At 39.2% G+C, this 24,283-nt stretch overlaps 1 protein-coding gene across 13 annotated transcripts in view; it reads left to right on the top strand.

Annotated features, from left to right (window-relative positions):
* PIEZO2 (piezo type mechanosensitive ion channel component 2) overlaps positions 1 to 24,283 on the top strand; it is a 314,755-nt gene that overhangs the window by 188,376 nt on the left and 102,096 nt on the right. For 10 of the 13 annotated variants that reach the window (XM_080379004.1, XM_080379008.1, XM_080379007.1 and 7 more), the window contains 2 exons: positions 1,675 to 1,888; positions 18,425 to 18,593. In XM_080379004.1, the coding sequence (XP_080235130.1) occupies positions 1,675 to 1,888; positions 18,425 to 18,593 (383 nt within the window). The remainder of the gene's footprint in view (positions 1 to 1,674; positions 1,889 to 18,424; positions 18,594 to 24,283) is intronic. The other 3 variants (XM_080379006.1, XM_080379005.1, XM_080378998.1) reach the window with 1 other exon arrangement.

Raw genomic sequence — 24,283 nt, 5'->3', positions numbered from 1 at the left:
GGAAGAGAGTTACAAAAAAAGGACTTGAGGTCTGGAAAGCCTGTGTTCCAGAAAGAGACTTTGAGCTTAATTAGTTAAATACTTCCTTCCTCACTGTGCCAAGAAAAAAAAAATAAAAAGATGAATGGTGATTTGACTGCAGCCTTGAAGTACTGACAAAGGTACAAAATGCCTCCATTTTTTTAACGGACATCTAATCTAGTATAATTTATAATATGAGCCAATAGTTAAGTGGCAAACCAAGGCAATTTCAGGCCAGAAATAAATTTTGAATTTTTCACAGCCAGAGTAATTTCCCATGATATAATAAACTTACTAATGGATAGAGTGGATTCTCCTTCTCCTAAAGTGTTTAAATAAAGACAAAGTATCTCTCTGAAAGAAGAAATAAAATAGTTACGGGCTTGAGCAGAAATTGCTGGGGAAAGTTTTATAGCCCCCATCATGAAGGCAGTTGGAACAGATGATCCCTGTGGTCCTGGCATCCTTTTAAATCTGTGGGCTTACAGAAACACCAGCAAGTTATATGCTGGAGCAGAGACAGAGTACCCTAGGCTAAAGACTTGGTCTCAAGCACAGTATGAAAGATCTGATGGTGAAGCTCAGGCAAAATGACTGTGGGTAAAAGTCCTTACAGTGCCTGAACTCAGCCCAACTGGGGACGGACCCCCAGAGCGCTGCCCCTAAAAAGCACAGCAAGGCAGCACCAGGCAGGATGCAAGGTCCTCCTGCCAGGGTGGGTGGCCCAGCTGCAGGGCCAGTGGGCATACCGGAGGCAGGGGGCCACCAGGAGCCTGCAGGTCTGTCCTGAGGAAAGTGGCTCCTAGACATGCACTAGTAAAACACTTAAAAATAAATTGAGGCTAGTGTTCCTGTTGGCTTCGGTACTGTTACTTTGGAGACTCCACTGAACTTCTGTGCTGGATGTAAACTCTCGTATGTCATTTTCTCATGGTTGCCACTCTTAGACATGTATGTCATTCCTGCTTCCTCACTTATTTTTGTAGAATACCTGCAGAGCATCGAGTCTCCTTCACCAGTTAGATGTTTTCATAAGTGAAATATTCTGCTGCATGTGCAAGAGCAAAAACATTATACATATGTGAGACAGCAGGGTCTTTGTCATATGTAAATTACAAGTTTCTAAGAGTTATAGATTTTTAAAAAAATAAAACATTTACTGAACATTCTCTAGATTTTATCTAGATCTCTTGTTTTCAACATATGCATCATGGGTTTTTTTGGTTTTAATAACTCAAGATATCTCACGGTTTATATGAGAGGGCTTTTCACTGTTCATCCATCATGCCATTTTAGCATCTTGCACTGGAAATTCATTTTGAAGTCTAATACACCGGTGCTTTCAGGCACTATTGGCTGGCCCTGCAGCCATGTTTCTATGGCTTGTGAAACATCTTTACAAAGAGAAGATTTCATCTCAGAGGAAGGTCTGGAGAGTGGTTGTGTACTAAGTGCTAAGGTATGGCATAAGTGAACAAAAATAAGGTCCTTCTCTTATAGTCTCAGAACTAATAGCAGTATTAAGAGCTAATTGTAATAATTAGGATAAACAGTAATTCGTTTAAATTGTTTAATACACTTCTTTTCAGACAATGTTTAACAAATGCTGATATTTCCCATACTTTTCCAACCCTCCGTGTTTTTATTTTACAGGTATGATGGTGCCATCTTTGACCTCAGCTGTTTATTTCTTTGTGTTTCTGGGGCTGTGCACATGGTGGTCCTGTTGCCAAGCATTTGATCCGCTGATATTCAGCTGTCTGTGTGTGTTAATGGCTATATTCAGTGCGGGGCACTTGATTGGACTTTATCTGTACCAGCTACAGTTCTTTCAGGAGGTTGTTCCACCAAAAGATTTCTATGCCAGGTGAGGGAAATTCCTTTCCTTTTTAACTGTGGGCACATGTTGCCGTGCTCCATTATCACGTGTTGATGCAAATGATCTTCCACATAATGCTTTGGTAAATGTTATGCATAACTTTATGTTCAGTCTTGGAAGAGTTGAAGCATTTCAGGCTGAATGGTTTTGAAAGATAGCATGGTGACAGTCCTGCCTGGGCGGTTGTATGCAGAGAGCTGGGGCAGGTTAGAAATGGGAATGGGATTTTGGTTTTAGTCATCCTCAGGTGTGAGTGCGAATGATTTGGCTGAGACAGGAGATGAAGGAAGTAGGTGGCAACATTGATGCAAAGGCAGTGTACACATGCACATTTTTTGGTAGAGGAAAAGAAGTGCTCTGAGGTCTGTTGTCATAGCGTCTTAACTGGGGCAAAAGGCATGTGTGGTGCCTCAGTGCAGAGACTGAGGGCTGCTGTGGTGCTGCACGTGCTGTGCATAATATTAGATTGTTAATATAAAAATTACCTCTGGTCGTGCAGAACATGCTGGTCTTACGTTCATACCAACAGCTACCTCCCTTAAGTCAAAAAGCAGCATTTCTAGTTACTGCTGCAGTAAATATCGATGGGATGTGATTTCACTGACCCTTTATTTTTTTACATACTCTAATCTAAAATAAGATGAAGTCATGGTTGTATTTTACTCATTACTGCTTTTTTCCTGCTGGATTACGATTGCAAATAGTTTCTTACGGTATGTGTTTTTAGTGCTGTAGTAATCCTTACATTAAACTAAATGTAAATTTTATTTCTAGTAAGCCTGTTGTTCCTTTTAAGTATTCTAAGTTGAAGGTGAAAGGGTGTTAGATGTACTGTGGAGAATCAATCAATGATTTATAATTCAATGCATCATTAAAAGCAGTAAAAATGAGTTGCCTAGCTACAGTAGGTGTTACTTTAGCACTTTTTTTGACATTTTATTTAGCACAGGTTGACAGGCGTGTGTTTTGTGATGTTGGAATTGCTGATTTGAGGGGGGCTGATCGGGAGGGCATAAACATTACCTGAAAAACCGGACAAGATCGGCTTCGATTAGGTTCTTCTGCGCCACCTAGAGGTCAGTGTGGGAGAACGGGTGACTTCTAGTACGGTAAAATGCACACGACTTCCCTAAAAACTTTATATTGCTTTCTCCTTGTATTAAGAAAGAAAACACAGGTTCCAAATTCTCAGCTATTTGGCTATAAGGATATAATCTCAAAATGTTTTATCCCCAGACAGCAATAACATTTTCTGAAGGAGAGGAAGTGTGTGTTTCATACCATTTTGCTAGAATACATGAGACTCTTTTCATATGCAACATTTGTAAAAGTCCCTTTTTTTTTTTTTAATGTTTTCCTAATAATTTTAAATTACTTTAATTTTATGTACTTTATTTTTCAGTTAATTTAGTCTGAAGCTTATTTTCTGCATTTGGATATTTTTTTGTAAATTCCACATTTTATGATAAAATTCCATTCAATACAAATATGCCACTTAGGCACTAATTTTTTGAAATTAAAAAAATCTGCTTGCAAGTAAGTTGCCTCTGCTTCACTGTAGAAGGAAAAAGCACCTTCAGAGCTTGGAGTACAAAAAGTCCCAGTGTTGGACTTTGGAGTATGTACTGACTTTTTTGTAAGCAGAAAAATGATGCTGTCTTCTTGCAGACTTTGTCTTGAACAGGTACTGTTGGGTACTTTGCCTTTTACACATGATATCATGTGGGGGACTGATGTTCTAAATTACATAGGCAGTTAGGTTTGAAAATACAAAACACCAATGACAACTCAAGGGAAGCTAGAGTAAATGTATCTTCCTTGTTTCTTTAATTGCAGTTCTTTCTGCTGTGGATTTACTTTGATCTGCTTTCAGGGAGATGTGTTTGAAGAGCATCAAGACAGGTGCTATCAGTGCTTGGAAGTGCAAATCTGAGTGTGAGGAAAAGCCACTAATACGATTTTTAATGATTGGAGTCAGATTGGCATATAAGCAGTGGCTAGAGGAGGAAAATGAGAAATGCATGTCATGGAATGGTGCAGAGAAATTATTTTTGCATTTTTCATCCTAGAAGAAATTTGATAACTTGCTATTTTATGTACCATCTTGGATTGAAGCAGAGCTAAATATGCAGAATTCCCATTAATACTAGTGGGTGGCTTGCATGGGTAAATTATATGCTGAGAAAAAAAAATCAGATTCTCCAAATTTTTCTCTGCTATTCTCACCCAGAATATACCGTTTGATGTTTTGCAAGAGGAGAACAGCAGATCGTTCTCATACTTACTGAGTTGAATGAAATCTCCTTACTTAGTTGCACTAAACTCTGTATAAAAAAAACACAGCAGGTATTTGCATGTCTTAGTTTTAGGGCTGTTACAAACTGACCTTTATCCACATATGAAGGGGAGCTGAAACACACAGGAAAAAGGGCTTTTATTTCTCTGTACTTTTGAGGGCTTGATCCCCAGGTTAAGCTCTTATAAAATGCAAGGGCAGATGTGAAAACTACTCCTGTTAGGCTGCTGGTGGATATTATTTTTCTTTGCATGGTGTGAGACTGGTGTTTTAGAAAGCTGCTAATGTTGGTATTTCTGGGTTTGAGTTCTCAAGTTGACAAGAAATACACAAGTTGTTTCTGATCAATAAAAAATGCGTTGTCTCTGAATAGTAATGCATTCAGCTTGCCACTGTATCGATTGATTTCAGACTAAATGAAGTTAAGCTATACCCAGACAAGCTGGAATGTTCTCAACAGTATCTTTCAGCTAAGATCTGCATCATCCATGTGCTGCTCCTTCCTTTTAAGAATGCTTCAACTGAAAATTTGGCACTTGTGATTTTAAGAAGTGATGAACGCTTGTCCCCAGAAGGAAGCAGTTTTCTTGCAAGGGATAGTCCGAAACCTGGTGAATTTACATTACATGAAACCTTATGGGATTTTGCAAGCAAAGTACTTCCCCCCAGAATAGGATACTGTGGTAACATAGCCTTGTGTATTCGCCATAGTACTTATTAGCAAACATGAGGTATTTATCTTCTACAAAGTTTCAGATCTGGTGTGGCGATCTGGTTCTGCGATGTGCAGATAGAAGTGGCATAAACACAAATACAGGCTGAAATGTCATCCCGTGCGCGCTAGGATCTGCAGATTTAAAAATGTGTAGGGTACTGAAAAGTCTTAAGTATAGCTGATGTGGCAGGGGCAGGAACACTAGCAGCAGAGCCTGCATGAAGGTGCCTCTGCCACTAACAGCTTTTCTCCTCTAGACCAGCCCACAGTGGAGAAGGGAGCAGCAGTTATTCAAGGCAGTTAACTAGTTGCATAAATTAACACTGGATAATTAAGAACTGATATCTATGAAATAAAATGTTCACACTCATTTGTAACTTCATTTAATAGGTATTTTCTGTGCTGGCTTGCTGCTACATTGCAGAACTGATGATTTACAGAGATGGGAAAACAAAAGCAAGAAGTATCCATTTAAAGCAAAATTTGGAAAATATATTTCTGCCATAAAATTCTTTTCACCTGAGTTAATAAAAAAAAGTCAATGAGCTAAAATTACTTTAGAAATTATGTACACAGTGTCGCAGCCTGAAAAAATATGCAATAATGTGTTCACCATTTTTCAGATTGCTGACTCCTTTCTTCCTGATGTTGTTTATTTTGGCAAAAGGATGTAATTGGGGCAATGATAAGGCCATGCCAACATGAAAAATAGGATCAGTGCAGTGGTATGAAGTTTATTTTGAGTCAGTAAAGTTACTACTGTCCAAAACCATGCTTATAAGCGTATTTGTTTAAAAATCCAGTAGTCTGATCTAAATTAAAATCTATATCCTTTCAGAGAATTTTAGGTCTATCTTGTATTCTTGTAGTTGTTAGGGAAGTAGTGTTCAAAATAGCTTAAATATCAATGGTTTAATCTATGGGAGGGCATCACCCTAATAAAGTGAGGCAAACCTAGGAGTCCAGGGAATGTCATCCGCTTCACAGTGGTACGTTATTTCACATGTTTAAGTGAATGGGAATTTGGAATTACACAGCTGATTGCTTTGTTGCAATCTCCTCAGTGGGGAAGTCTAATCTAAGGTTGTCTTTTCAACAGGAAATTTTTCATCTAAAGATGCCTCTAAATCTCTTTAAGCAGGACTTTTTAAATAGGTTTTCCAATGATGAGGAATAAGCTTGCTTAAATGACTGTTTTCATTTTGGAGGGAGTGTTATATTGATATTTGCTACAGATGGTAGAATCAGAATATCCAGTTCATTTTCAGATTTTTCTGAGATCACAGTCCAAAATTCTCCATTTGGCTTCCCTGAAAGCTTTGATCTAGATTAAAAATTTGTAGCCCAAATTCTCTGTTTATACAGGTAATAAATGCTTAAGCACAGTCTTAAAAATATTCCTGGAGTTGTCAGATAAGGGTAGGACATCCAGCTGTAATTTTTTATTATTTTTTTTAAATTAGAGGCTAAGTGTGCTAATAAAATCTCAGCAGAAGAGCCGACATTGCCACAACAGCAAGACATAGCTGACCGATTACCTTGTTGGCGGTGTCTTGCGTCTCTGCAGGGCAGGGCACTGACCTTGTGCTGCTTTTGTAGCTCCACGGGAGCCAGGAGCTGGGCAACATGTTTCACCTGAGCTGCAGCCACTGCTGGTCCTTGCTGTAGACCATCTGGCACCTGTCTCAAGGTGCCAGATATAGTTACTTATATACTTATCTTAATCCCATATAAATTTCTGAGGTTTTTGGAGTCACCTTGTAACCAGGTCATAAGCCAGCATTCTACAAGACGGGCTGTCTGAAGTTCATTTGTGTATCCCACATTGAGCTGCCCTTTGGCTGCAACAGCTTTCGTGCCTTCTGCCATATCTTTTTAGCCACTTACTGCTGTGGTACTCCAGCACCAACTGACAGGGCAGAGACCTCTGGGTACATATACTGCCCTTCTTCTGTTTCCATCATCCTCTATCAGCAAAAGCATACTTCGTAGTTGCAGAGCATGCTCCAAACCGTACTGGACTAGCCACCTAATTTGTCGTGATGACCAGATTAGAGCCAAAATTTCTTTCCTGCAGAGGAAGAGAAATTAACTAATTGACTTTATTCTTATGGAAGTTACAGCTGAGTTTCATATTAGCAGTAAGATGTACCACATCTTAGGAGACTTAATTCTACTTAGAAGACTTTAGACTATGTGCTTTCTTAGAACTTCAGCTTCATTATCTATTAAAAATTATTTTGCAAAGGAAGTGAATGATTCTGTTAACAGCTTAGAAATGCAAGTTCAGACTCCCATTGACAAAAGACAGTAATCATCTTTGCTGTTATGGTAATCTCTTTCTAAACTATGGGGTAGCCCAGGGCAGGTGGGCTCATCTGGGCTTCCTTTCCCATGAATGGTTGCATGAGATGATCTTTTGAGGACCCTTCCAACCTGGGCTGTTTTTTTCTGTGATTCTAAGTCTTCTCTTGAATTGTGTTATTCTGCAAACGATGTTTTGTCCCAGGATTTTGTGCACCCCACAAAGTGAGTTTCTCAATATTATGCTAGGAGATGTTTCCATACTAGGCAGTAAACAGTCCATTTGCTGTCAGCTGAACAAATCATCAGAGTCTGTGCAGTCTTTATTGTTTTATTAACTACCTAATAATGTGTATCTGGTGTCCAAAAATATTCACAACTATAGCTGTGGCTGGTGAGTGGACAGTTATCAGAATTCATGACAGCATGGCAGAAGAGTCGAAAATGTAGGTGAACCAAGGAGTACTGGAAGGTTCATAGAAATCTTCTAACCTTCTCCATTCCATTTGTTTCTCCTTCCTTAGAGGAAGGTCTACATGTTCTTAACAAGCCTTGCATATTCTCTAGTTCCCTTTTAGTGTCTTACTTCACTGGAACAAGCTAGTGTGGTTTGTATCAGAAACTGCTGAAGATGACTGAGAAAGAAAGAGTTCTGTTTAGTGAATCCCACTCAGAATTTCATTACAAATTTAACCTTTTCCAAGAGTGAAAAAGGTTAGTACATTTTTTTACTGGTTAGATTTTCACACTTTTAATGATTCTGATAGCACTGTCTGGAATATTCAAATGTGATAGGAGAACCAGTGGTGGAATTATCAACGAGCTGTAGCGATAAGGCTTTGGAAATGTTTAAAAACTACTCACTGTTGTGAGATTTCCAGCTTAGTATCTGCCACACGGGCATTCAGAGATTCATCCAAAGTGAATTCACCTCTTTCAGTGCTCACTCAGATGGATTCCTTGGAGATTCACTCATCAGTGGACATGTAACAAATGTTGGTGCTGTGCTTACTTTATAGCAGAGTTGTACTCAACTTTGATTTACAATGATTAGCTCAGGTTTTAGTGGAAGTCCAGTGGTGGCAACAGGAAAGTCACTGTAAATTTACCCAGCTTTACTAGGGAGAATTTGCAGCCCTTTCTGGTCCTTCAGTGGCTATCAATACCTATCTCTTTTTGCTGCATACTGCAGTTCTTTAAAATCAGCCAGTTCTTGTTTGTGGCAGGATTACAGCAAGTTTGAAACTCTGAAAAAAAAGCAACAGATTAGCTAGTAAGTAAACTGCAGCAATTCCTCTGGCAGAGCAGCCCTTCCCAGCCTCCCTGGCAGTCTGTGTGGTGGTGGCTCTCCATCCCCACAGTAGAGCTGTCAGCATTCACCGTAACTGCCGCCCTGCACAAAGTGCCAAATTTAGCCTTGGCAGAAGCAGGTACAACTTTATTTACGTTGCTGGCATTGCACCACAGGTGATTTACATCCCTCTATCTTCCCATGGACTTCAAAGGGATGCAAACTGAGAGACATGCTAAGACCTTTCAAAAACAATGGGTTTCTGCATGTGGGACCGGCTGGTTTCCAAGTTGTGTTTTGCTGCAGCAGCGTGCCTGCGACCGGTGAGCTCTGGCAGCCTGGTGTAGCTGGCCCTGGCCCCAGGTGGTTCTCGTTAGCGGGGGGAAGGGAGCCTTGGCGCTCTCAGCAACATGTGTGCTGTATCCGGAAACCGAGCATAAGCTGCAAACATAAAAATCAGTCGCCATCACATGATGTAATGTTGGTGAACTGCCACTTCCTTGCTGTCTCCTGCCCCTAAATAGCTGTGTGTTACCATAAGAATAGCCCAAGGTGCCTCTTTCTTGGGCTGTGTTGAAATGTCGGGGTAAGAGGAACAGAGGGAAGTGACAAAGATTTGAGAAGTACTGATCTGCCATGATGAACTTGCCTGCTGATTCTGGTTTGACTGAACTGGGTATGCCATCATGCCCATAACAGAGCCTCCCCACTTTTGCATCCACTTAGGCAGCTGATTCGGCCGGGCACCAGCACACCGCTCCGCTAACAGAAGCTCTGCTCATGGTCAGGGGGAGCTGGATTGCTCCACTCCCCCATACACACTGTGTGTCTGTCTACATGTATCTGATTCCCACACTGACACTTGAATACAGACTCCCTGCCCATCACAGGCTGTCCTATGTGGACATGCAGAGGACGACTGTGAAGAAGTGACCCTTTAATTTTCTTTTCATATTGTTACAAGAACTCGGATCTGCATGCTGTGATCATTGAGCAAGTGCCTGAAGACAAGGACAGAAAAGGGACAGACAGACAGACATCAACCCCTCTCCCACCAGATTCGGATCACTATTGCTTTGTGGTATCAGGAGACATGGATTATAATCGGCAAACTTCTCTTGGCATTACAAGCTTGTCTTTACTGTTTTCCTGAGGTCTGCTTGCCAGCGTTTATTTTCATACTCTGGCGTGCCCAGAAATTGTGATGATAAATATTTAGCGCTTATGTAGTTCTTTGTGTTTCCAGCTCCATGTATCAACACTGACAAATGAAGCATCCCACATTCCTCAGAGGCAGTACAAAGGCAGCCCTGAGTAACCTCAGTGGGGCACACACCGGGGAGTTAGTCCTTGTCTGTGCAAGAGGTGTTCTACATCAGTTTCTCTAAATCCTCAGAGTGGATGTGCATAATCTCTTGTTTGTGTTCATTTAGCTAAAGCTGGGAACTTACCAATAATAACTGAACCAATCAGGTACAGTTTATAACCAGTTTAAAATCAGCTATGTTATACAACTTCAGGTTTGAAATTAGGCATTTCCCCCACATTTCTCGAGCCTTATTGTTCATTATCCCATTATCTTCTTTCCCATATCTTGCTATTTTATTGTCTTTTTCTTTTTAAAAACAAATGGGAATCATAGCTTGCCTTTCTGCCTTAGTGCATTCTCTGCTAAAAAAGAATATCATCTTTGCTCATATTTTCTACTGCAGAATCTCTTAATTTAGGTATCAATCACTTTTGATTTTTTTTTTCAGTCCCTTTCACCGCCAGCTGGTTAAGTGGAAAATCTCTTTATCCTCTGCATGCATCACTGAACCTAACAGACTGTCCCAGTGTGACTGAAAAGTATCATCATTCCCTTTCAGAGGTGGAAAAATTCCCTAACAGAAAAGTTAGATGAATTGCATAACCGCCCCAGATAGCCAGGGCTTGGAATAAAACCCAGTGCTTTTGGCTTCAGTCTTCTGTGTCCTTAGGTTCTTAGATCACAGACCAAGTTGCCTCAAAGTTGAAGTGAGTATGAAGCTACGCTTTAAAACAATTTCTGTTCTTCTGCATATGTTATTCTAAGAGGTAAAAGTAAATCTCTGAAGCTGGCAGGCAGTTGCATGGTTAGTTGTACTGGGTTGCTTGCACATGGTCAGGTGGCAGCACCCCGCTAAACGCTGATGCTCACCGGGGTGGTTTGAGCATGGTCTCCTTTTCCGAAATGATTTCTGCTGGAGCTTTACACTCAGTGGCCTAGCTGCGTAAATGCATCCGTCCTCCTTGCACCTGAGCTCAGGACACCAAGGCTGTCCGTGGGCTGCACTACCCGCCTGAGTTTTGGAAGCAGGCTGTCCTCCCTTCACTTCCCCTGCTTTGCCCGTGTGAGACTTTCTGAGGTGGGACTGTTGGCTACTTTCCTTTCAGCAGCTCTGCCAGCTCACTTTGAAAAACCAATAACCTCGGTTACTAATTGGCGCGGAAAGACGTCGCTAAGCCGTGCCTCCTGCTGTGTGCTGAGGTGTCCGAGCTCACCCTCTGGCAAGGGGAAGCCTTTGTGCCCATGGATGTTTCTGAACATGCCTTCAGTTCTCCCTCTCCCACTTTCCAGATGGCCCCTTAGAAACCTGGGCCTGTTTTCTCATTCCTTTAATCTCCGAGTAGAAAGTCCAACTAACCATTAATTTTTTTTTAAATTTTGTTGGCACAATTTGGGTGGCGTCCTTCCTCAGGTGGTGCTGTTCAGTATGAGTTGTTTTTCATTCCCCCGTACGGTTGCAGGGAATGTGTGTGTACATGAGGAAGCGGAGTGGATGGCAAACCGCTGTGCCTGGTGCCAACCAGCCTTCTGCACTGGGGTGGCTTTTCTTCCTCCACCCTCTCATCCCAGCAGTGCTGCCTCAGCTCCTGAAGCCTCCATGCTCCCTGAGTTGCCCCTGTAGCTGAGACTTGGGAAAATAACCCTGCTGCATTTACAGTAGTTTTAGTGACAGAACAAGCAACTGTCTACCTAACTCTCCACCTAACACGTGAGCCAGGCTACTGCTGTCAAAGCAGTGACACTTGTTCCTGGTGAGGAAAGATCATGTTGAAGCAGTTATACTAGCTAAGGTATCAGGGACCTAAAGCAATTTATTCTGCAGCATCAACCCCATTTCACCTTCTTCTTGTCATAGTGTCTGGTGGTCCTCCCTCTGCCAGATGCTCAGCTCTCTGATTGGGATGAAATTTACTGGAGTTGCTGCTTCAGCACATTTCTTCATCAGATTATCACCTCTGGAAGTCCCAGCAAAGGTCCCCAAAGACTACAGCTACATCACTGCTTTTCTAGCTTGCTGATGTGCTGAAAAGTGCAACATCAATATCAATGCTCACCAGACACTCAGAGCACAGCTGAGCTGTGTCATGGCTAATGAAACGGTTTGGGGATCCGGAGAGGAAACCCACTGGTAGGATAAATCTTCTTCATGTGAGGCTTTTGAAGATGGATTTTGTCTCAGTAAACAAGGGATTAATAGACCCACATCTACTATCACTTTTATTGATAACAGTGGGGAATTATTACCTCTAAGGCAATGAAAGCATACTAGGAATGAATAGTGGAATAGAAAGTCAGTACAAAGCTTGATTATTGGATGAAATGTGCTATATAGCTCACAAATCTTTATGTTCAGACTTAAATTCCCCTCAGGGAAGCTGCCTTCTTTCAGATATGTGAAGAATTTGAATGTCTGAGGTTTGGTCATTTTTAATGGATGTCCAGTCTTTAACAGCTTCCAGTCATGTAGTCTCAGGGAAAATTCCATTATCTGGTTACTTTAAAGAAACAGGTTATAGAGCAGTTGCTATTTAACATCCTGTTTTAAAGTTGTTAATTCACTTGAGAGCAAAAGAATTTTATTGTTGCTCTTATATGGTTTTTATTTTGTTCTCCCTGAATTAAGATTTGTGTTTTATTTACAGTTTTTGCAAGCTTTTATGTAATTTGCAGCCCTTAAAGCTATCCTTTCTCCTCTCTACAGCTTCCTGGATTAATGGCTCATAATTTCTCTCTGTCCATTATATGGATGATATTAGCACACAAGTTTTAAATTACTTATTTTTTCAAGAGGTTTCTCATCCAATAGATTTGTGTTTGAAATTAGTTTTCCTTTAAAAGAGAAGTCATTGATGTTCAGAAGAGGGTGGGAGATATACCAGGGCTGGTTTTGTCATTGCCAGAAAAGCTTTGATCCAATACAAGCTATGGAAACCAAGACCTGGTAGAAAAAAAGTACGTAGACATCTGCTAAAGAGCTATAGAAATATGATGACATTAAAACAAAAGTTAAAATGATCTACTTACCTACCAAGCCTACGTTCACTGTGTGTATGCCTGTATTATAGCGTTGTGATAGCAACACTCTGAAGGAAAACACTTCCAGTCTTAGTCTACATTTTCAGATATTTCAAAAAAAGTTATTAACTGTTAAGCTGAAATTTATCATAATACTTCTCAACCCAAACAATCAAATTTTTGTGTTTTTGTTAATATGGCACAGTTCCACTTAGCCAGTTCTGAGTTATCCAAGTCTGAACTAAAGCAGGGTCTAGGGCTTTTAAGCACTAAAAATATACTTGCAATACTTCTAAAAGCTTGTATCACTCCAAAATGGATAAATTTAATAACTTTAAGTCCAGCTGTGGACTGAGATTTGAGTCTGCAGTATCTCTGTCCACAGTTGTCCTGCTGAGCTGAGGAGAAGGCATGAAGGATCAGCTCCTTCTCTGTGGAATCTTACAAATACCGTAACTTGGAAAGACAAATTCCAATTTTCCCATTCATTCGTTTTTTTCCCTTAAAAAGGCACTTGAAACCAAATGCCTCCTTCTCATCTTAACCCTAATTCTTTGGGACGCTTAATGCATTTCAGCCAACTTTCCCACCCCTTTCCTGCCTGTGTTCTGTTGTTTGTATGAAAGTGTGTCAGCTCAGTGTACCCTGGAGCATTAGCCCCAGTGTGGTCTGAATTCCCAGCCTATAGCCTAGAGAGCAGAAACCTTCTGGAAGGCAAGGATGGGCCTGGAGGTACCATGGAACTGGCTGAGTCCTTTGCAATGGCATGTATTTCCTTAGGCATATAGCCAAATTATATATGGGGGAGGAGTGGCGTTGCTCACAGGATTCCCTTGGAAGGGACTTTATGGATATAATTTTATGGATCGTAACTTGTGTGTAGCTCTGCCATCCAAGTACAGAAAACTCAACAGAATGGCTTTTGGGGGGCTGTGTAGGAATGATATTTTCTGTATGCTAATTTATTTTGTTAATTGCTTTTACTCCTTACCCCCTCTTCTCCCCAGGAAATTCTCAAATTTGGCAAGAGTATGTACCTACTTTAAGTCAATGTTTGAAAAAAAGTTTCACTCTTCAAGGATTTAGGACATGGCACTTTCAGTATTTCAAGTACTCTTCTTCATGAATCTCAGTCTTCAGGGCTTGGCCTGTGAAGCACAAAGTTTTGCCTTTTACCCCTGTATTGTCAGCCCTCTGTCCCCAAGAAAAAGATTTCTGCAACAACCGTCATCACCCTACAACCACCACCCTTCCCAAAAAGGCTAAATTTTCCCCCCATTTCTGGGTATTTACTGTTGTTGAATTTCTCACTGTCATTTTTTTTCTGCTGTCTCCTGTCCCTCACTTTCATTTTCTTCTCTTATTCTTCTTCCTTTTATTCTCTTGTGTGGCCACTTTTAGCATCTCTATTTTAGAGTTCAGCTATTCATATGTCAGTCAATCTTGATATTCCATTTTCCTACTGCAGACTTGCAGGCACCACTCCCCTCTCCTTCCACGTGAGGAGAGCGAAATAAATATGCAATAGAAGATACCAAATTGATAATATATAGAATAATACACACATATATATTTTCTATATGTGTATATATATTATATATCAGTATACTGTATAGATATATCTTGGATGTACAGCTGAAAATGATAAGGCAGTAAAAGTTTTGCTTTATATTGAAATCAAGATTGAATGCCTTTCTAAACAATAAACTGTAATTCAACCACAATTTATTTGTTCAGTATGAGAATTATTGTGTATCCTACATTGCGCAGGATGTCAGAAGTATTGCTTCCCTTCCTGACCTTGGAAATTATGAGGCAAATCCTGGTCTGAAATCAACTGCTAAAACACCAGTACACACAGAGTCTGAACTGACAAATACATTTTTACAAGGAGAAACGTTCCATATCATTTTTACTGAGGCAAAATTCCCAGACCTAACAGATCTGTAATTAGTATATTTGATTATTCTACATATTATTTACATGTATTTAATTTTTTTATGTAACCTTTTTTCATATTTAATACCATGACTAATTACTAACACTAATTCTTATACTATAGTAGTGTAATAATTAAATAATTCATGCTGGAGAAGTTTTAGTAATTTACATAATGCAATAATAAAACATGGTACTTAGCAGCTCCTTAGGTCAAATATCTGTGGGTGCCAAAGGAATTTGTTTTTCTGTTTTCCATGAAAATGGAAATTGCTCTTCTGAATTTTTATGCTGGACTGATATAAAAAGTGGGAGGCTTTTTTATGGTAACAGCTTACAGCTTTGTCAGTCACAAAAGATGAACATGCATCCGCTAAAAGGATGATTCACAGATTCGGTAGGAAGCTTTGCTGGGAAAACAAACTTAATAGAGTAGGAGCTGGACAAAAAGATACCACCTTTATTTTAAGAACAGTTTTTCATGATTTATTTCAGAGCATTCCTCAGTCAGACATTCAAGTTCCTCTTGGCCCTTTATGGTTTCTAAAATTTTCCAAATTATTTCTACTATACTTTTTTTTTTTCTTAATGAAGTGCATTTTTCAGAATACCAATGAGGACTTTGAAAAACACAATTTTTGCTTCTTTGTAGGAATAGAAAAAATAATCTATTACATCTTGCAAACCTCCAGTTGTTTTTTAGATTACATGCAGTCTTTTGAAAAGCGAAGTATTTCCACTAGAAAATGGTCTCTCAGTATTCCTTTTATTTATCTTCTATAGCCAGGCATGCATACGCTTGTCTTGTTGGGCATCTGGTTTCCCCCACTTAGGACTCATTCTGACTTCATTGATGGCATATGTGTATGGTGGCTAAGATAAAGTCCCACTAAGATCAGGGCTGGACACAAATATAGCTGATCATGACCAATACTGAATGTAAAGACATCTTTGTGGAATGAAGTATGCAGAACTGAATAGTGCCCTAATATGTGTTGCTTACAGTAAATGCTATACATTTTATGGCAGTCATTCCTGTGTATTTAAAAGCTTTGAATAAGAGAAGATGACTGTATCTCTGAAAAATGTTCTGCACCAGCAATTCTCATTGAAGACAATGTTGAAGCATAAATATTGAATGAATAGCAACTTGCAGGCCAGAGAGAATGAGCATTCCCAAGATGTCAGTGTATTTGGAATTTGGTAGACAGGGAACGTTGTGTTGAGTACCTTTGTGACTAACAAGTCTCAAAACCTAAAAAGGATTCAGAGAGGAGGAGCAGTTCCTCTAGACTTGTGATTTATGAGACAAAGTGAAATGGGTTGAATAAATACATTGCTGGTCATGTGGCAACTAAGAGGGAAGAGATGCGTTATAACTTACATATATTTGGTGAATGCAACACCAGAAGGGAGCAAAGTCCAAAAGTGTAATATATGGATAATTTGAAGCAAGCAAATGAAACTAAGAGAATGAGAATTTAACTGAAACATAATAAAATTTACTAACTGGTAGGATTATGTGGAATGTTTTTTTCAGTAGAGATAAAAGTAAAACTCAAGATTTTGAGACTTTATAGTTACATATATTTTAAAATATTATCTGAATTGAATATGTGATATGAAAATCATGTCTGCTTAACAGAAGGGTCCAAGGACCTTCAGGAGCTTTCCCTCATTTCTGTAGGACATACTCATCACTCACTGTCAATGGAAAGACTTCTTACTTCAGTAAGAATTGGATTTCACTCTGATTCTGATATGTTTATGAAACAACAGTATGTGTATGTGCTTACATAGAAAAGCTTAAAATGAACCAAAGATGGAGAGATGTGTTGCGGAATAGAGGTAGAAGATGAAACTAATAGGAACTCAAAAACTCTGATCATTGAAGGGCAAAAATTACAAGTCAGTTGGCAGAGAGGAACACAGGAAAAACAAGATGTTCCCCTATGATGATAGAAATATGAACAGAATACACACCAGCATCAATTTCAGTCAGATGGAGTCAAACCATAACACCAGCCCTGAATAGCCCTGAATGTGCTTGGATGCTATGGAAGTTTGAATCTGGGTCAACTCCAAACACATCTCTGTCAGCTCCTTTTAAGTTACAAAAATTTATTTTGTATGCAGGATCTTGCCCTTTTTTTTTTTTTTTTTTTAACTTTTCCAATCTTGGATCCACCCAAAAGCTCTGAGAAATCTTAAAGTTTATAGCCTTTGGCTCGTGTTAACAATCAGAATGAGAAGTGAATGCAGATAAATTGTTCAATAAAATGCTATAGAGCTCTAGTTTTGGCAGTTAATGGTATTATATCCATGCCACAAACCCCCAGTGAACGAACAGGTATAACTTCTCCTTTTTTATATATCCAAAGGGCAGATTTCAGGCAGCACATCTCTGTTGAATATCATACTTACTCTTTGTATTCATTCACCCTTTCATGTTGGATCTTACTAGGTAAAGGAAGAAATAATACTTTAGACATTTAGTATTTACAATTAAATCCTCCAGCAGAAAAACATTTGGTTTTTTTAAATGTATGTTTTACTCTATCAGAGTAACAACAGTTTGGGTTTGTTCTATCAAGAAATCATTCTTCTTAATTGTCTCTTAGAATCAAATCTATTTCTTGGAAGAAAAAGCTTTGGCAACAGAGCAAAACTGTTTATTGTGAATCCTGACATATGCTACTGGTAACACTATGCCCTAGCTTTGAAACTCTGCAAAATATTTTACAGTGAAAAAAACAGATTAATTAAGATTTTCTGCTAGTTTTATTTCAGCATCTAACACATCTACAAAGCATATGACGTCTTGTCTTAATTTTAAAATGTTGTTTGTTCGTTTTTTTTCCTTAAGTGGCTTTTCTAACATATGTTTCTTACTTGATAGAAATACTGTGACATGCCATTTTTTCCAGAAATAGTCAAATACCTCATGCCACTACAACTACATTATACTGCATTATACTGCATTATACAACTACATTATACTGCAACTACATTAATATTGTGGAATTTATTTATCTTTTTTTCCTCAATGATTTGGTCATCCAGAACAATTGCCTTTCTGAATGTTTTCCTTTTCTGTTCACAATAGCCATGAGTTTAGTGGACTTCTGTGTGTTTATAAGTATTTGCATAATTAGATAGCAATTTATTAATAGTATTAGTTTAAAAAAAAAAAAATCAGTATGATGTTCAATGTGCAGTGGAGATGTACTTTACAGCTCTGTCCTGGCAGACTGAGTGGAATGGTGTTGTATGTCAGTTTACTAAATCACTCTGAAATGTCATGTTGCTGTGATTTGCCAAATGGCCTTGCAGCCAGATTTTCTCTCCCCTTTTTCTGTAGCTCTGGGCCTATGGGGTGCAGGTCATTTAAAGTTTTCACATTGGACATGGTAGATGTAATAATATTATACTCCCGTTTCTTCTGTTGAAAACCAAGTGCAAAACCCATTCCTTTTCACTAAATATATGGAATGAAATAATCACTGCATTTTCAATAAGATAGCAAATACTCTTTTTGAACAAGGCAGTTGGTTTTACAGGTAGGCAAAAATTAATGAAAAAAAGTTTTTTAAACATTGTAAGATTTGGTGTTCATTCTCTTTAACTTGGTTAGTTGTCTTTTTTTATATCCACAGGTTGTTCGGTGTCACTTCACTTACTCAGACAAACTGCTCAAGCACTTGGATGATCATCAAAAATCAGGAGTTGCATTGGTATCACCATGCTAATCCAATTTTACTGCTGGTGATGTACTACACCCTGGCAACTCTTATCCGCCTCTGGCTACAAGAGCCCATTGTAAGGGTAACTTCCTTCTCTTTTTTCTGCATTAATGACTCGTGACTAATGACTGTGAGACTGGCCAATGCAGATACTTGCTAACAAAGGTGCAAACATTCAGGAAAGTTAAGGGAAATAGACAGTAAGTGCAAGCTGGTACCTTAAATTCAGTTTTTTTGATGAGTGGGACTTTTTATGTAAGGAATTCAATGGCAGAGCATTAATGCTTACTATAATTTGGAAAGTCAGTATCAATATGAAGTAGTGGTTGGACTCGGTTGACTTGATGGTCTTAAAGGTCTCTTTCATCCTAAGTGATTCTATGATTCTAGTGTAGGTGCTATCAAACATAAGGCAAACAGCCAGGACTTGTCTAGCAGAACTGAAGTAGGATACAGGCTGGATACAAGTAGGATACAGTCAGATACACACTGTAGGATACAGTTTTATCAAAGACAGAACAATTTTCTTAAAATCTTTCCTCCTGAATCTGTGTTCCTGAGTGAAAATCTCAGCTTTCATTTAAGAGCAAGAGAAAAAGGAGACAAAAAGTAATTTTTTACTTTTGCCAGTTTCAGAGGAAAAAAGGGAATAGAGGAACCCAGAGGTATCTTAAAAGCTTAGAAACTGGAAGTATAAAAAGGATGACCCTAAACATTATTTATTTCAATCTCCTGATCCTCTGAGGTTTGACATGAATTTTAGAGTTCAGATTTAGCAGTGCTGTAAACCACAGTGAAAACACTCATGACTGAGCTGTGAATTAGTGGAGTTCATAGTAGCAAGTCAAAATGTTGAAGGTTTTCGTATTTTAAGGGTGTTTCTTCATGTAATGGATAATGTAACAGTTTAATATTTTAAAATGCAGACAAAATACATTGCCTCTGAATTGAGATGTCTGATACTTGGGGTTTGCATATATTGGGCTTCATAATAAAAGGTGAATGATGCCAGAACTGTCAGCCTGAGTTATTAAAAAATCATGCCTTAAGTCTCCAGAAATCGTAAGACTGGCTTTTGTAAAGTCACAAGATTGTGGTGCAGTGCCCTCTGGCATTGGGTTCTTTTAGGGTTTTTTCCTATTATTTTTTTTTCTACAGCTGCAACAGCTGGAAACTTGCTTTTTTGCTTTCCTTATGTGAAAACTGAGATTTCCAGATAGTAATATGATTTTAGCATTTGGGCTGTAACTAAAACTTCACATCTCACAAACTGCATAGTAAAATCATAAGAACTACTCACAGAGGAGGAACCCCATGTGAAATGCAGTCAGCGGGAGCTGTGTCATCTCAGCATCTCTGGAAATTCATTTCCAGTACCCGGGTTGTTTTCATCAAACTTTCACCATCTCGAAGTCTAGGAGTTACGGTGCTTTTTCATGGGAGAGAAATGAGCCCGTCTGTCTCAGGATAGAGTGAATCCTGCAAGTTCCTCCAGGGACTAGAGAGGAACTATACTGGTCTTGCCTGCGCTTCTTTCTTTCAGCCTACTTGTGTTGTATGCGATGGATATTCCCATAAGACACTGAAATGAGTCTCTTGGGAACTGGAAGCAAGTCAAATTAGAGATGCTTTCTTAAGCAACTGAGCTACAGCGAATAAGTATTAAGAGAGATCAATTTAAGAAAAGCTGATGTCTCTCAAACCCATGGCTACATGAGAGGCAATACAAAGTCTTGGCACTCCCATGGGAACTTCGGATGCCGGGAGAATGATGCTTCCCTCCAAAGATAAATGAGCACTTAAAAAAAAAGAACATTGTAAAGAAAATTATACCCATGCATTAATACTTATTTTTTTAGCACAGGATATTGTAATGCAGGTATTTCTCATTAGAAAGAGATGCTGAGATCTGCAAAATTTATCGTAATTGACACACTTTCTCCTTAAGGCTTTTTTTTGTCTATATGCATTTTGTTTTTCCTTTAGTGGTGCCATGGATCAAGAAATAATCTTTCTTTTACTAGTTTTCTGCTGTTAGACTCTGTTCTCATTTGTTTAAACCCAGAAATAATGCATTGCAGGTTTCATTGAAATGTTTTTGGATTTGTGGTGCATTTGATTCATTATGGAACAAAGTATATAATGTGCCTATGCAGTCTGCAGTGATTTCAAAGATAGACTGTATTTAGGATCTCACCCCTAACCTACTTATAGCTGGATGGATGGCAAAGACAATGTGCTATGTGCTGTTTACTGTAAATCATTTGTTCTCTGTATACAGCTATCATGTACAGTAATAAGTGGCTCATCTTAGAAATTTTATTTAAAAGAATCTCTTGAACAAAACCTGTTTTGAACAAAATGTGTATGGCTTTATGCATAAGGAAATATTCAGTCTAAATAGATGTACATAAGCTAAATATAATACTGGCATAGCAGAGTCTAAAAACAGAGTAAGACATGTAGCCTGATATTTTTTCTTTCTTGTGTTGAATTGCATCTTTGGGTCCTCATGTAAGCAAAATTCCTGCTGGCTTGCAGCAGGAGTTGTCTCTCAGACAGATGCTTTTGAAACTGTTTCCGAATACTGCAACTGATGAACAATTTTACAAGAACAATGCTGACTTCAAATCTTGAGTTTCAGATTGAAGTTTTTTGTGTGTGCACCACAGTCTGTCAAAGTATGGCATGTATGAGATTTCAGTGTACAGTCTCTGTGCGGGATTCTGTATGGATCTTACTCATGTAAAACGCCCTTGGCAGTCAGTGGAAGTTTTGCTTTTCTTATGCCCACTATTTTGGATCCTGATTTGTTTTAGCATTGAGTCTTGTGAAATTCTATCTTTGCAAATAAGAAAAGGCAATCTGCCTCTGGAGATTTCAGCTCATAGTTGTAACTGCTAGTACTGAATGTATGAATAGGGCCCATTCATTCCCGCCAGTGAGTGGTAAGGAATAGTACAGAAGTCAACAGAGTTACAGCAATTTAATGTAGCCTCCTTTTATGAAATTTTTAGCATTGTTTGAATTAAGAGGCGTTTGAGAGTTGGTCAGGTAGTAGAAAAAAATGGAAGAAACAGACAAGTCAAAGGACTCTTACAAGTTGTGATCATATGACTAGTAATGTGTTTTCTGACTTTTCTTCTTCTGAGAAAAACAAGATTTCCCACCCTTCCCTATAGTCTCTGAGGCTAAAAATATGTTCCTAGAATCACTGTCTACATCTTAGGTCTTCTGGTATTGTTTTGGTCACCCTGGTGCCAAACTAAATGCTGTTGATAAGCTTCTTTATGGTCCACATTTATATTAAAGTTTCAAATGACAGTGACATAGAATCAGTTTATTTCATCTTACAGTTTGGCTAGGAATGCCCCTTCACAATCAAATGTAAATACACAGTCCTATGTGAAAAGGGCTACCATTGCCTCTGAGAAGTAAAACTAAATTAATAACCATTGTTTATCTAAGTCAAGATTTTAAAAATAGGACCTTACTGTTAGGATTGGAATGGAGAGAGTTTCAAAACCAGCTAGGATGTTTGAATGTCCTGTCCCCATGGGTAGCTTTGCAGACTTCTGCCTGGCATACTGATTTACTCTTGTTCTATTGCACCAGCTGTTTTTGCATAGGTAATGAGAACACTTATTGCCAGCTAGTTCTCATTAAAAGCCTAGTTTGGGACCCTGCCTTTGAAGTACTTGAAGTTCAGACAACAATTACCTTTTATACCATCAGATACCTCTTTGTTGGCAGTAGATAAAGTTTAAGCAAAAAAAGCAAGTACCAAGATATTTCTGTTGCAAACCAAAAGTCAACTTAGACTGAATTTGAAGCAGAAATACAAGTATCTGCTAAGTAGAAAGGACAAAATAGGCAAGAGAAAAAAAAAAGTCCTTACAAACAAACTGTTCAGGTTGTTTTGTAGTTAATAACAGGGTAAGTTCAGCATAACACTACTAAAGCTGGTGTGTAATCTATATTTTGGCTGCAGGTCAGCAAAGTTCCTGAACTTCCACTGAAGTCCTACTGAAGTCAGTAAGACCTTGCCCCAGGTTCCACAACCACTTGTGTACTTTGCTGAACAGGGGTGGTTTTATGAAGCAAGACAGCTGTAGGAATGAGGATTTGACTTAGTACTCTAAACAACAATACCAGTGGAGATTGTGATGAGAGGAAGTAGAGTTTTGGTAATTCTTTGAACTTGGTCATTCAGAGTTTGTTGAGCTTTGATGAGTTCAACAGCAACGTAGAACCTGACTCAAGAACTTTACCTTTATTATTAGAATCACTTGTATTTGTACATGACTTTTTTGCAAACAGGTTTTTTTAAAGCAGTACTTTGAAGCATAGGTAGGTATACCTTTTAGTCCTCACCATTTCTACTAGTTTTGAGATAAACATTCAGGCATTAATGGATGTCAGAGTGGTATAGCCACTGCTATTATTATTCCACAATATTCACTTTACATACTTGCATACCTTCCTCTGAAATTTTGAATACTTATTATTTCCATCAGAGCCAAAAATCTAAAACCCACGTGAAGTCTTGGGAAGACAGGAGAAACCAGAAAACCAAGTAGAGAGAGGAAATAATAATAAAAATAAAAAGCAGGGTCAAGGTCTAAGGTTCAAAATGAGAAATTGGGCAAAGGCAGAGGGCAGAGTAACCAGTAGTAGCAGATTCTCCCTGATGTTATCGCTGGGCCTGTGAGTCCTGCAGAGCAACACTGTGCTGAAGATGCTCACACCTTCCACATGCAGCCCACTGGTTCCAGAGCATCCCCTTTCCTCCCTTTAGCACCATGCGGTTGAGCTTCCTCCTCTTACTGGTATAAACAGCAAGGTGTTGCTGCTTTGGGACAGCTCAGCTGGGAAGTTCAAGATTGCAGAAGGAGGCACAGTGCAGGAAGAGGTCTGGAGGAGCCTGAAGAGGAGCTGTGACCTAGCCTGGTTTGTGCACACATACCCAGGTCTCCCGCTTGTCACTGTGCTGTCATGACGTCCATGTTATGTCTATTTGAGAGGCCCCATACCCCTACTGGGCCATAGAATTATGATGAGTTAAGACTGGTACGTTAGCAGTCCTCCTCAATTTAGTGGTAATAGCTCCTGTCACAGATGAAGAAGTAGAGCATGTGAATCATGGACAATCACAGTCACAGAACAGTCCAGGTGGGAAGGGACCTATGCAGATCATCTCATGCAACTCCTTGTGAGAGCAGGGCCTCAGATTAGGCTGTCCAGGGCCAAGTCTTGGATGTTTCCAGCAAAAGCAGCCAATGTCAGTGATTACTTGTTCTCACAATGATATTTTTTTTATATATATCCAGAAGGCATTTCCCTGAAGCAAATTATGCCCTTAGACTCTTGTCCTGTAATGATGCCTCCTTGTGAGAAGAGCACCTCTGTTTTCTCTAAAACTACAATTTAGGTATTGGAAGGCTGAAAAAAACACCCTACTTTCTGAATTACAGGTACGGCCTGATACTTGCCTGGTGCAGCGGAATAATTACATCCCTTGATCTGCTGGCAGTACTCTTGCTGATGCAGTCCAGGACATGTTTGCCTTCATTGCTGCTGGAGTTCACTGTTGGCTCATGTTCAGCTTGCTGTGCACCAGGACTACCTGAGCCTATTCCACAGAGCTGCTTCCCACACAATCTGTCCACAACCTTTACTGTTATGTGGGTTTATTCCAGATGCAGGGCTTTATCTTTGTTAAACCTTGTGGATTTTTTGTTGGCGCTGTCTCTGTATGGTAGCTCTTCCTTC

The sequence above is a fragment of the Falco punctatus genome (genome assembly GCF_963210335.1).
Source record: "Falco punctatus genome assembly, chromosome: 3".
Taxonomy (NCBI): Eukaryota; Metazoa; Chordata; class Aves; order Falconiformes; family Falconidae; genus Falco; species Falco punctatus.
The sequence above is the reverse complement of the archived record's forward strand: the minus strand, read 5'-3'. Positions and strand labels throughout refer to the sequence as shown.